This window comes from Poecilia reticulata, linkage group LG17 (assembly GCF_000633615.1).
Source record: "Poecilia reticulata strain Guanapo linkage group LG17, Guppy_female_1.0+MT, whole genome shotgun sequence".
NCBI classification, from domain to species: Eukaryota; Metazoa; Chordata; class Actinopteri; order Cyprinodontiformes; family Poeciliidae; genus Poecilia; species Poecilia reticulata.
In genome coordinates this window covers 13056774-13070531 of record NC_024347.1, presented here as the reverse complement: position 1 = coordinate 13070531, position 13758 = coordinate 13056774, and the positions used below count along the sequence as shown (strand labels likewise).

At 41.0% G+C, this 13758-nt stretch overlaps 2 protein-coding genes across 6 annotated transcripts in view; both read left to right on the top strand.

Moving 5' to 3' along the window:
• Positions 1 to 4424: 4424 nt before the first annotated feature.
• On the top strand, positions 4425 to 8019 carry ticam1 (TIR domain containing adaptor molecule 1). 2 transcript variants are annotated; one of them, XM_008433747.2, is made up of 3 exons: positions 4425 to 4856; positions 4945 to 4977; positions 5120 to 8019. In XM_008433747.2, the coding sequence occupies exon 3, from the start codon at positions 5252 to 5254 to the stop codon at positions 6944 to 6946; it is 1695 nt and encodes a 564-aa protein (XP_008431969.1). In that variant the 5' UTR covers positions 4425 to 4856; positions 4945 to 4977; positions 5120 to 5251; the 3' UTR covers positions 6947 to 8019. The 2 variants fall into 2 exon arrangements, with proteins under 2 accessions (XP_008431969.1, XP_008431970.1); XM_008433748.2 differs by having other exon boundaries at positions 4942 to 4977.
• Positions 8020 to 10570: 2551 nt separating this feature from the next.
• camsap2b (calmodulin regulated spectrin-associated protein family, member 2b) overlaps positions 10571 to 13758 on the top strand; it is a 32666-nt gene continuing 29478 nt past the window's right edge. For all 4 annotated transcript variants that reach the window (XM_017310083.1, XM_017310081.1, XM_017310082.1 and 1 more), the window contains exon 1: positions 10571 to 11222. In XM_017310083.1, the coding sequence (XP_017165572.1) occupies positions 11084 to 11222 (139 nt within the window). In that variant the 5' untranslated portion in view covers positions 10571 to 11083. The remainder of the gene's footprint in view (positions 11223 to 13758) is intronic.

Genomic DNA, 13758 nt, shown 5'->3' with positions numbered 1-13758 from the left:
TTATTATGATTATTGATAATGATAATAAAAAGTCGAGCTTCATCTTTTGACCGTGCATCTGAACTGGTTTTGCTAATTAATTGGCTGTTAATCTGAGTGGATTGTGAGCACATCCTGAATTTCTGCACTTTCTGCTCTTTGTGCTTCATCGTGYCACTCTGGACACTGAACTGGAACAAATCATATTCATACATTTAGCATATTAATGAAGCCAAATATCAGACATCCTCTCCCCTCTGCGCTGCACATTTGAGCACGGCTGATTTATTGTGGATGTGCTTTTTCAAAGCAAGAGTTAGCTAATTCCTCCRGGGCGAGTGCCCTTCCTGTCACACTGATCAAAGACTTTCCCTTGATATGAGCATAAACTGCTCCATGCCCCATCACCATCAATGTCTGTGCATGAGTGCGAGTTTGTGTGTTTGCACAGCCAAATGTGTGCGTGCGCGTTCGTGTGTGCGCGCATGAGTGTGTGAGGTGAGGTAGAAAACGCTGAGAGTTTGTGTCTATGTGCGTTTCCATCCCCCCATCAGCAGAGGCTGTATTACGCATTGTTGTTGGCATGGCCTACATGCTTATCCAAGCATGCAGCAGTGTGGTACAGTACACACGTCTTCCCATCCCCACTGCACGCCCCTGTCTTGTCCGCGGGCCCGCTTCATTTACGTTGGCTCCTGAATTAATCCCAGTTAACTGTCACATTAACTCAAATCTGTTGGCCTGCTTTGTCAACAGCATAAACTAGCCTCGGTACTGATATCAGAGATTATTTTTGCTTTGCCACTCTCTCCAYGCATGAATGTATGTAGGATAGCCGCAGCTGCATCTATAAGCGACCTCTGTCTTATCAGAGCAACGCACACGTTCGTTTTTGAAGCTCTGTGTGTTGCCTTGCATTAGGCCGACCTGCAGGTTYCTACCGAATCGCAGTCCAAATGTCCGTGCTGGTGTTAAAGGTCCTTGTGTAGCTTTGTGTCTTCAAGTGTGCATGTATGTTTGGAATTCAGTTCTGTGCAAAACTTTTGAGCCACTCATAATTCCTTTATGCATTATACTTCTGATGAGATTCCTTGCAATGTATTTAAATGATCTTTTCATTTGCTTTCTCAACTCAAGGCAGCATATTGTGAATTGTATGTCTAATTATTAACCAAGAGACAAATTAAGAAGGCCCTAAGAAAGTTAGCAGCATCAGATGAATCACATCTGAAGATCATATATTSAAGAGGTTGGAGAAAAATCTGAATTTGTGGTAACTACTTACTCCTTCTAATTAAAGTGCTATCAATTGGCACAAATACAAAGTTATTAAGACATGGGTGCAGACATAAGTAAATAAAGACACGTTTTTGAAGCTCTGTGTGTATTAACCAAGGAGCGTATTAACCAAAAATGCAGGCAAGGAGGCCCCTTGTTAACTCTGGAGGAGCTGCAGAGATTCATCATCCAGAAAAGAAAATCTGTTAACAGAACAACTCTTAGCCCTGCACAGCACAGATTTGTCCTTTGTTGAAGTGAGGYAAGRATAAACATGCTCTTCTTGAAAGACAAAGAAGTACAAATTAAAGTTTGAGGCAGCTTCTTCCAAATGTGTGGAAAAAGCTGCTCTAAAGTTACTTCAAATGCTGTGCTGCTGAATATTGGCTCACACATCAGCCTRAACACATCAACCCCACATGGAAACTCAGAGCTGGCAGCGTCAACATGTGAGGATGCTTTTCTTTAGCAGCAACAGGTAGACTGACTTCACCGGAGCTCACTACAGAACGATCCTGAAAGAAAAGCTGCACGAGGCCGTCCAGCAAGATGGCAACCGTCAACACACAGCAACGGTTCAGATTATCACATATTTATGTGCTAGAATGACCTAATCAAAGACCAGGTCTGTTTTCAACTCTGCGAGAAATCATGACATGATTTGAAAATTGATATTCATCGATGYTCTCCATCCGATCTGACTGACCTCGAGCCTCTTTGCTGAGAAGATAAAGCGAAAGTTTCAGTCTGCAGAGACATCAATCCCTTCTGACGTTGGAGTAATATTAGCTACAAATGGCGATTCTACAATGTAATTGACTCAGATTGGTGGAGTAAATAAAGAAACTTTTGAAAAACCAAAGATAAAATATCTTTTATTTATGTGCTACTTTATGTTTGTCTACTGCATAAAATCCCAGCTGCATACATAAAGGTTTGGAGTTGTAATGTCAAAAAGGAGATTTTTTTTCCACGTAGCTTTTTAGAAGGAAAATAATTGAAGCTAACATTTCTTTAACATCTACAACAAATCATGTTTACTGGGGAAAGCAGTCTGGTTTTCACCCACTTAAACAAATCCACTGATCTTCACACATCTGTGCTTCCGTCCTCGTTTCTGTAACTTTCATTGGCTATCTCTTTTTGTCTCTTCCTGCTCATTTTACAATGGATATGATGCAGAATCCGTGTGAGCGATGCACCAAGTGGGTGCCACAAGAGAGCGCATCCCCCACTCATATGTCTTTCATCCTAATCCCCAGTCCCTGTCCAAGAAAGGGCCTCCTTTTCACTCGTCTGCCCCAGAGCCTCTTTTTTCGTGACCTCTCTGTGTCTCTCCCCAGAGCCTTCTCCCACGGCCAGAAGCCATGCGTGCTAACACACACAGCAGCACACGTGTGCATTGTCGCCTATAGTCAGAAACCACGTGACAGGAGAGWCGTCCACGTTTGAACAGCGTTTCATTTTAACCCCCCTACCAAAAGAAAAACCAAGCCCGGGTCAGAACGTATTTGCTCCAAACTGCGTAACGGAGGATGTTTAATGCCAGGATCTGCAGAACTGACACAGCCTCTTACTATGTGCTTTTGCCTGAAGGTGGAAGCAGATTTACTGCCAGGCTGACTAACACAGCTGCTGGGGGAGCATGTCTCTCGTTAAAGGAATTGTCCTCAATAGAGATGGACGTTTGGCAGCACGTTACGTAACTGACTGGGGATCATCTCCAGGCGGTGTGGGTGTTGGGATTCGGTGTGTGTTAGTGTGTGTGTGTCTAAGAGAGTGAGTGAGTGAAAGTTTTTTTCCGCTYGGGTGAGCGACTCAGAGTGGCTCAAATAAACTTAAATAGAGTCAAATAGACTTGATGTGTAATACAAAATGTATAAGCATCCTGCTTTTCTAAATGCACATTACAAGAAACAAATCAATATCAGTTTATTACAGATATGTAATGCTTTTCATGTGTTATTTTATTATAAGCAGTAGCGAACATTTGTATGCTCCACATGTTCTTTGTGAGTAACAGGTCGTCTGTGCCCTGTTTGTCATTACCTGTCATATTTACCACACCTTGGTGTTATGTGCAAAGAACGGTTTGTTGAATTAAAAGCATGAATGTTAGTGAACATCATGTTATGTTATCCAATTTACAGTAATTACTTTACCCACATTTAATTAGAAATTTCTTTTATCTGATACAACAAAAGCGGGCTTGCTTATGGYACTCTGATGAAACCTATACAAAACTGTCCTATTTTGTGCTTTTATTTGTTTATTTCATTTCATTTATCTCTCTYGATCATATTACATGGTATAAAGCACAAGTAAGAACAAAACATAGCAGCTGCCATGACTGCAACTATCAAAGTTATTTAAACATAATCTAGCAACATGTTCAAAACTAATTCAAGTCCATGTGCCATTTCAGTCTTTTTGCATATCGTCAGTAGTAGCCTGAAGACTGATGCAGAAATAACAGCAATTCTTGGTAAAAACATATTTGTAGTTCATAATAAAATAAATACACTCTCTGATGATATTCTAATTTATTTAGTTGTACCTGTGTAGTAATTTAAATGCGTTTTGTCAGAGGCACTTATGATTTGTAAATGGCATAAAAATRAYACATCAAAGCAAAGGGAGACGTGAGTTCAGCCAAAGTTAAAGAGTATCTCATTAGAGTGGCTGAGTTTAGCATATAAGCTGTCTGGGTTGTTTTGGTTGGTTATGTTACATTAACAAAATACATTTCTCCTTAATCAATGTAATAAATGTCTTAAAAGGTTTAGAGGYATTTACAGTGACTCAGAAACTGCATCTGTGTCAGTAAGAAAGCTTTTTGAGTAAAAAGATGGGAGCAGCTCTTCAGCCGGGCTGCTGGTGGGTGTTGSAGCCGAGCRGTGAAATTTTATTCTGTAAAGAAATCTAAACACTTCCAATAGAGTGACTCTAATCCCTSACATCGTAAACATATCGCTCTGCTCTCAGCACAGAGGCTCTCTGTCTGCGCTGGGTTCAGGGATTTGGTGTTGGCTCGCKCCGCCTGGTGTGACCCCACCCCTGGTAAATACAGGGTTGGAGGTTTCCTCCGTTGATAAAAATACACCAGCCTCTTTGGAGAGAGGGAGAACGACAGAGCCAGATGTGGGGGAAAAAAAAAAATTCTTCTCTTTTGCACGCCCATTGTGCATTTGGAGCTGAAGATTTACACTTTACGACATTCCAAGAGTTTTTCTTTGTTTTTTTTTTGTTGTTGTTTTTTTGTTGTTTTAGAGATTTTAAAATGTGTGACATCTTTAAGAAAATTCTGATAGAGAGTGTACATTTTATTTTTAACTACTGGAGACTAACTGCTACGAGTGCTACAAGTTTGTGTTCTCGAAATAAATGCAATAAATGTTTTTCCCGCTTTCCGTCATTTTTGACCCTCTTGAACTACCGTACTTCACTCTTCGTGACATCAGCATGCTGTTGTTTGAGTTAGCTTCAAGCTGACAGTCCTAAACCTGCAACAAGTAGATTCTCATTGATAGGCTGGAGTCCTGAACCCGGAAGAGATCCAAGGATAAGTTTTAGTTATTTTTAAGGGATCCATCTGAGTGGTAAGAGTTTATTGTTAGGAAAAACAAAAATGTTGAAGTGAGAAGGTCATCACTTTCTGACTGACTTCCTTGTTTGAACTAAAAGCAGATCTCTTATCATTGCTCCAGTGAAATCATTCCGGTAAGTAATTACTGATTTATGATCGTATTAAGGTCAAGGAAGTTTATTTCTATTAACTGGACACTTTTTTTACACCCTTGAGCTCGTTTGAGTAATATTTTAATATACATTTGATCTCATTTGCTTTCATGTGTCTTTATAGAAAGGAAAACTGCAAACMTCTCCTCAGAAGGGCAACATGCTGATAATCTGAAGAAAAAGCAACTGGAGAATCAAATGTGATCTCGTTGACTTCTTTTCTCTGCCCAAAACCAGTTGGCACCTAATCCCTATAATGAATCACACAGAACTGGAAAATCAAGCGACAGGACTGAGGGCTGTCTTTGACATTTTGGAAAAGGCACCTTCAGAGCGATTACTCAGCCTCACAATCCAGTTGGGTGAGTCTCCTGAAGAAACGATCATACGCGCTTTGTGTCTGATCATCCTCCAGAGAGAAGCCCAGGCCCTGAGGAAGCTCCAGATGCTAGAGGACAACCCCCTCGCTAACCATCTGGCTGAAAAGTGGCACTCAGGCGGAGGTAAATTAGACGATTTTGGAGCTCACTGCAGCCTGTTTGAGGCCAAGACGGGAGAGTCTTTGTCATCGCTGGCTCGGGTTTTTAAAATTTTGTCCGAGCAAAGGTTGTGCGATCCACGTCTAAGGGATCTGGCTTACAAGAGAGCCATTTCCTGCGAATGTCTAAACACAAGCTCTCTGGAATATGATAACTTTAGAGAGGAAGCCAGAGCTGTGTGTGGGCCTCAGTTTGCAGAGCCCATGTGCTTCCCCTCCGATCTGAAATCGGAGTCTTCCATCGATCCATGCAGGACCATGAGYGAAGGAAAGGCAACTTTAAATATCGCTGCGTCTCTGGATGAGTCTGCAAATGTTCACTGCWTGCCCAGCCCCCTGCAGGACAGTCCGTCTGAGCCTTCATACCCTTCTCATCTCGAGATAAGTGCTCCTACAACAATCTCTTTTCAAGGGGACAAAGCACCTGCTAAATCTTCAGGAAACCCAATACTAAACCCTTCCATCCATGAAAATAAAACAGAAAATGTCCCAGAACAAATTCTCTGTGCATCTCCTCAGCACACATCGACTGGAACATCTCGGTTTGGAGCAGAGAAAGACATTAAGGTAGAAGAAGCGTCAATGAGGAGTAACGAGAGCGCAACCCAACCACTAAAGCCCTACACTCAGACTAAATCAAGCCTGCCGTCTGCGACACACATTATTCTTCCAAGCAGTCCTGGTCTAAAAAGCACACCCATAAGCAAAGTAAACGAAGAAGAGGACGAGGAGGAGGACATATTTTATGCATTTGTTATCTTGCATGCTCCAGAAGATTCCGATGTGGCGGAGAGCATGAAGGAAAAACTTGAGGTAGTCATCGGTACAAMGGGGGCAACTTTCTCCGAGGACTTTGCCATTCCAGGAAAGAGCGCGCTGAGGTGCGTGGAGGAYGCCGTCAACAACTCTGCCTTCACCTTCCTGCTGCTCACGCACAACTTCAACTCGCAAATGGTGGAAATGAAAACCAACATCGCCCTCATCAACTCTATAAACAACGCACACAAGTTTAACACGGTCATCCCCCTGCTGCCTCTGGAGAACTGCATGCCGAAAGAGCAGATGCCCATCACCTTGAAGACGCTGGTGGCRCTGGACGAGAGGAGGAACTTTGAGAGAAAACTGAAAAAGGCTTGTAATAGGGCAAGGATCGAAAAACAGAGAAAGATCTGGGTTCATGAACAGAAAATGAGGAGGSTGAGGTTGGAGGAAAAAGAGATGCTGAGGCTTTGCATGGAGCAACAGCTTGTTCTTGGAGCCACCGTACAACRGGAGCAGGACGGCGGGGACCCAAGGCCTCAGCGRCTGGCGCCCAACATTCACATCGAAAATGCAAACTATATTGTGATAGGGAATGACTCGACAATGACTGTGGCTGTAGAGGGAAGTGCAGACAAAGGTGGCCTRAGTTGAAGAAAGAACGTGAAAGAAGGAAGGGATAAGAAGATAGAGAGAAAACACTCTGAACAAGTTGGAGCAGCTGMAGTGGTTTTTATTGCAAATTGTTTTATTGTTCTCATCACAGTCGGTAAAAGGGACAAATCAGCAGTTCTACGTACTACAAAGGAGGAGGATCCAAAGGAGAAGCAAACCTTTAAGTATGGCTAAAGACTGCCACCTACTGACTGAAACTGAGTGTACAGTCTCATGTCCACTCAGCTGTACGAACGCTGTTTGGACACTAGGGGGCTCTGCCGGTACACTTTTGTCATCGCCTTTCGCAGGCTGAAGTATCCTGGTAACGTCYATTGAAGTTTACATGAAATGTTACAAAAATAAATGTTTGCAAAATAAGTTTGGTTTGTTATGTGGGAAGAGGTTTGACACATATGTAACTAAAAAAAGACATGCGATCTGTGGTTCAGTCATCTTTTAAAGATTTTCTTATACTTTAAGTTTGTATTATGAGCATTGCTATAAGTATAGCAAGTAAACTACAGACTATGTACTAGAAAGTATGCTTCTATTTACAACACTGGAGAATTTTTATGTTTATAAAAATATACTTTAAGCACTTTTGTACAATTATTTTAGATTTACAAAAGTATACATCAGGTATGCAACAAGTACACTCATCTACTGTATATGCTAATAGCGTGTATTAGGTATACGATTTATGTATATTGAAGTATATTTAAAGTATTCCACAAGTACACTCTTATYTATACTATCATTGCATTAGGTATATACTTAGTCCACAATTTATTTTATTTTAAGAATGACCAAAACTGAAATATATTATATTACAGCTTATAGTTCAATTAATACTACAGACTTACTTGGAAATTTGCTTAGCATATTAATTGTAGCATTGTGTTTACATGTTTCTTAAAATATTCTCAAAGTTARCTAAAAATATACGTGCTCTACACTGAAATATATTTACGGAATCACAACACAGAATATTGAGAACAACTTTGATATGTATACGTAAAATGTTTAAATATACTATACAATGTATTTTTAAATGCCTATTGAAATGTTTAAAATATACATTTCAAGAGCAAAAAAAACTTATATGAAATAAAGTCTTCCATAGCTGTAAAAAAAAAAAAAAAAGTAAACACAGTAGTCTCTCTAGGATAAAATTCTTTGTCAACAAAAGGCAGAGGAAAAAGTCATGCATTTGCTTATAAAACTGGAAACAAATATAGMGTTTCTAACTGAGAACTGAAGTCCTTCATTGTATGTTTGGAAACAAAAATAAATATCTCAGAAAGGGGAAAAAAAGAAAGAAATGCAACTTTTCTAACTTCTATGTACTATGTGATCCTGAAAATGTACATTTATAACAGGGGTAAAACCTAAAAGTAAATGTGTATAGTGACAAATATTTTATTCTGCTATATTAAATGAAACCATACTTTGATCAAGATATACTGACCGTTAGTACTTTGTGGCAAAATAAGTAAAAAGTATAGCTTTAATATAAAGTACTGTATGAGTCTATTAATGTACTAAGTCTTACTCTTTATACTTTTTAGTATAAGCAAATTATACTCAMCAATCCATTCYCAAGAAAATAAACTTGTAAGAAGTAAACTTAAACTACCTCATATTTAGCATAAAATAGGCATATTCCAAGTTCACTTCAATAAACAACTTTCTGCTAAGGGTTGGAATATCCAAGCAACTGTGATTGTGAACAAACATCAGCAGGAACATTACAATATCTCATGCAGCCAAAAACCTTGTTTTCTAACYATCTTTCTCATGTCTTTATTTAACCAGGAAATCTTACTCAGATCATAAATCTGTTTTTACAAAGAAGATATTAGAATGCCCTGAACATATAATCAAAATCTTAAACTTAAAATATAGGCTTAATAACATTTTTCATCACTTATTCTGAGCATGGCCTTCAGGGTAAGACGGGAAAGTAGTAGCACCTCCACCTGACAGGTTATCAAATATCCACATCCCTTTTGATCCATTTAAAAGAAGAAAATAAGTGTCAAGTTTTAGATGTTTTTAGGGTAATTGTTGCTGATRAGATGGGACTTCTGTACCCCGCCTCTGGCCSRGAACGTTAGCTGGAGATAGGCACCAGCAACCCTCCCGACCCCACTGAGGGACAAGGGTGTAAGAAAATGGATGGATGGAAGATGGGACTTGATTGGATATAACAAGACTGCAAATACATAGACACGTTTTCAGACTTCTTTTGACAAAGACAAAAGGATTCAACAAATGTTTAAAATGGGACAGGAGTAAAACTGCTCCGTGTTATTGCAGGTGAAAACACATTAGACAGACGCACCTGCATAGCAAAACTCCCTTATAAGCCTGCGGCGAAGCAAAGCTCATTCCTCCATTTCATCAGTTTTAAATTCCCCTCTGAGACTCCTAATTATTCTGAAATGGAGGAAGACTGATACCATCACCCATCTGGACGTGGCCATTCATCTCAGCAACCAGGAATGTYCTACAGTTTGAGAGCTGAGAAACAGTGAAGCTGTAGTGAGATCCAAAAATCCATATATGATCTGGCTGATGTGGTCAGCACCGGGAGAACATGAAAACTGTATGCAAAAAGGCCACAGGCCTGGTTTCAAGCTCAGAACCTCCTTGGTGCAAAGCAGTAGTGCTACAACTGTCCAGCCCAAAAGAGGAATATGATAACAAATACAGAGAGGGAAAAAAAGCACTGTTTTAGTGTAATTTACGTTTACTTTTTAGAAGCGATGTTTTTGGTGTAAAAATGTTAGAACTTGTAATTCACTTTGGGATTAAGTTTTTAAAAACAAGCTCAGTAAGAACAACATTCAGAAAATGGTGGAAAATATCAACTTTATCGACTGAAACATTCCTGAAATGTGTTTTTGGATATTTCCCCGGTAGGATTATTATGTCCTATAAACCTTTCTTTTATTAATCATTGAGCTGTCAATCACCCTTGTCCACATCCTGCTTAATGTGCTAATGGCAGAGAAACAAGATGACTAGCCTTAGCTTTCATGGCAGCCTCTGTTGTGGTGAACTGGTGAGCTGAGTGAAAGGGGAGAGGTGAACATCACCTACACATGGATGATTTACACCGCTAAGACCCTCCTTTTAGTTCTGATTGGTTGTTTCTGTAAATGGAAATAGGAGCACTGGGTGAAGGAGTGCTCAGTTTTTATCAGATTACCGTGTCATAATATACTGTCAGCACTCACAATTTAAATATATTTGTAGAAAAAAAAAGTTACTACAGCTTTAAGAAGCTTTTCAAATATCTCCAATTTATATTGAAATTGTTTAAAATATAACCCAATCACGCTTAATTAAGACATTAAACGAACATGCCAACTGGTTGAAAATTATGTAAGAGTAACAATATTAATTTAAATCTGTCCGGTCAGTGCGTTTAAGAGCTCATTCTTTGGTATTTTCTCATGCATCTCACTATGGAAACATCTGGGTTTGAGTCAGCAGCCATCCTGCCGCTAGTTTGTATTACATCGCAATGACTCCTGACAGGATTGTAAAGACTGGGTGGGTGGATCGCGCCTGCGCAGTGCCCCTCTTCCACTGATCAGTGCGGCAGGAAAAGCGCAGAGAGGGGGCGGGGGGGAAGGAGGAGATGAAAACAGTTAGGAAGGGGAAAAAGAAGAGCACGRACTAAAAACGGATCGGTTTTGTTTTGTTTTCCTTTTAAACATAACCGTGGGCAGGATCCTGTAGCTTTGCTGTTGAACCACACAGATTATCCGTCATGTCGTRAAAAATCCCAGGATAAAAATGTCCGGGGATCTTCTTAAGGAATCCTGCCACTAAACTGCGCCGCGCTGTCACGATTTAAGGAAGTAAAACTGAACATGAGTCTCATTTAACCGAGGAGCGGGGCCATTATCAAGCTCATACCAGCCAAACTCAAARTCCACCCCCCGCCCCCTGATTTCTTTTTTACTCTTCAATTARCAGAAAGGGATTTTTTTTCTTCTCCTTCTTTTTTTTTTTTTTACTGCATTGAATTCCTCTGGACGAGATGTCATCCGCATTCAGGAGGAGCTCCTCCGGCTGACTGAGCCTCCCAGCAGCAGAGGGACGCCGACGCACAGACGGACGATGGGAGATGCGGCAGAGGACAGAGGGATGAGACGCACATTCATCGTCCCTGCTATCAAGAGCTTCGACCACTACGACTACACCAGGGCCAAGATCTCCTGCAGCCTGACGTGGCTGGTGGCCAAGGCTTTCGGCTCGGGTAGGTGGCGCCTCCTTGGTGCTTTTTTGGTTCGGGGGAGAAGAGTTTAGGGGGGGGGGAACGCCGCTTAAGATAATCAACGAGAGTGCGATAATGTGGCGTGCTGGTGCGACTGTTTTGTAAACAGCGTCGTGCAATCAGGATCTTACTGTGACAGACAAACGACGAAAACAGACATTCTGCCCAACGACATTTGGGCAGAACATATTCTGGGCTTTTCCTATTAGTTAGCTTCATCCTGTCAGCGTTATTGGTTTACCCTTGCTACCTGCTGCTAATTATTCCATGTCAGGTCAAATGTTATGTAACTCTCTGAGTTCAGTTGAGGTTGTTTTAACCTGTACAGGCTGATATTAATGCATTATTGCGTGACAGACTGGCGTAGCGGAAGAAACGTGGTGTTTATGGACGTGTACAACAGCTGGAGCTCAGTTAGATTGGACAAAGATATTCTCTCAGTTGTTTATTTGATTTAGTTCTGGACTTGGACTGGGCCACTTCAATACATGTATATGCTTTGATCTAAATCAATCTGTTGTAGCGTTTTAGGTTTGTTGACCTGCCCTGGTCAAAGGCCTCTAACTTGTTTTCTTGGGCCTGTATTATGCAGCCCAGCATGATGCTGCCACCCTGTTTCACAATAGGGATGATGTGCAGGGTTAGCTTTTTTGCCACAAAATAGTTTAAGTGTTGGCCAAAATTACAGTTTGATCTGAACAAACCTCCACCGTCCACATGGTGAGCCTACATGGCCTGAAACAATCTGACTTTCAGTGGGAACTGTTTCCATAAAGGCCAGATTTCTTGAGTTTAATCCAGTTGCAGTTGTGCCATACTCTTTCCTTAYTTGGATGATGGATTAAACAGTGCTCAGTGTAGTGTCCAAATCTTTTTTTTATGTCTTAATCCTGCTTTAACATCTACATAACTTTATCCCTGACATATCCGTTGTGCTCGTTGGCCTTCATGTTGCTGTTTGTTCACCAATGTTCTCCGAGAAACCTCAGAGGTCTTTACAGAACAGTTGGGTTTATAAAGAAATCAGTTACTGACAGGTGAGGCTCTTTTTGATAAAGAGCGTCTCAGAAAGCAGTCGGATTTATGGGTGTCAGAGTAAAAGGGGGCTAAATAGAAATGCATGCCGCCTGTTTCAGGATTTTTTTTTTGTCATAAAAAAAGGATCCAAACACTTTTCAGAGGAGATTTGGTGCTAAAGAGGGAACTAAATTAAAATGAAGCAAACAAAATCTAAAACTCTGGAACACAGATAAACAAAGATGTTGTTTGAGAACTTTCTTTAGGTCAGAAAATAATCTCTGGTGCAGCTGCTCAAGAGTCTAATAGCTTTTGAGTATTTGCTTTAATAACACATGTCTAGCCTACAGTGATAAGATGCTTCAAGTCTGATATCCCACCCTGCCACCTCCAGGTCAAAGTGAAATCTTTTCTTTAGCATCTTACTTCTACTATCCTCCACACAGACAGACAGCCTTAAAGASAACTGGGCGAAATGCATAAACAAACCCATCGATCAGACCTTGAATGCCAATTAGGGCTCCGCTATGTTACGACCTCGTGGAGCTTCATTTGCAAGACGTGCAACAGTAGCAAGAGTGTGCTGGGGTTGCGGACACATTGCTGCTGTCCTGTTTTTTTTTTTTTGTCTCGGCCTTCCAGTGACACAGTTTCAGCTCCTACCACTGAGGAGAACTGTGGCCCAATTCATGAGCGGTCCTCAGAGCCTCGTTTGGCCTAGATAGACCCRGCGAGCTGCAGGGAGAAGCTGCCAGCGGTCGGATGCAACAGTTTCCCCACTGGCTCAGAAACTTATGAGAGGCGGATTTTCGCATGGACCCGGTTGCTGTGGGCTGTAACAAGCACACATTGGTGCTGGAGGACTTCTTGAGGCTAGGATTAAACTTTTATTCATAGTAAGGAGGAGGGTTGTAAAACAGATGACTTAACCCGAAGAAGAAGAATTGGTTTCAAAATGAACATTTGATTTCACTGTTGGTAGAACGTAAATCCAACACATTTTCTTAGTTTCTCTTTTACTAATCACTACAGTAACATAAATGCTTGGGTACCTTTCATCAATTATCTAAGGCAGGGGTCCCCAAACTTTTTTCTGTGAGGGCCACATAACTTTTCCCTTCTCTGGTGGGGGCCTGAGTCAGTTTGTAACAGAAAAAAGTGTGACGATTGCAGGAGTGCCTAAATGTAAAAATGTATTGTTTTCCAGAAAGCACAATCAAATATCCCTCTCTGGGTTCTTGGCAGAACAAAAGTCAGGTAATAAATAATAACACTATTAATTAAATAAATAATAGCCAAATAACCCTCCCTGGGTTCTTCATAGAAAAAATTCAGGAAGGATTATAGTCCGTATTTTCCGAACTATGCGCCGCACCGGACTATAAGCCACAACCCCAAAGTTTTTTAGTTTTTCTTAAACCAGTAAACATACACCTATAAGCCGCAGATATCTCTGCCGCTCCAGGTTTTCCACAACGATGCAGCAGCAGCAGAGGGGGGC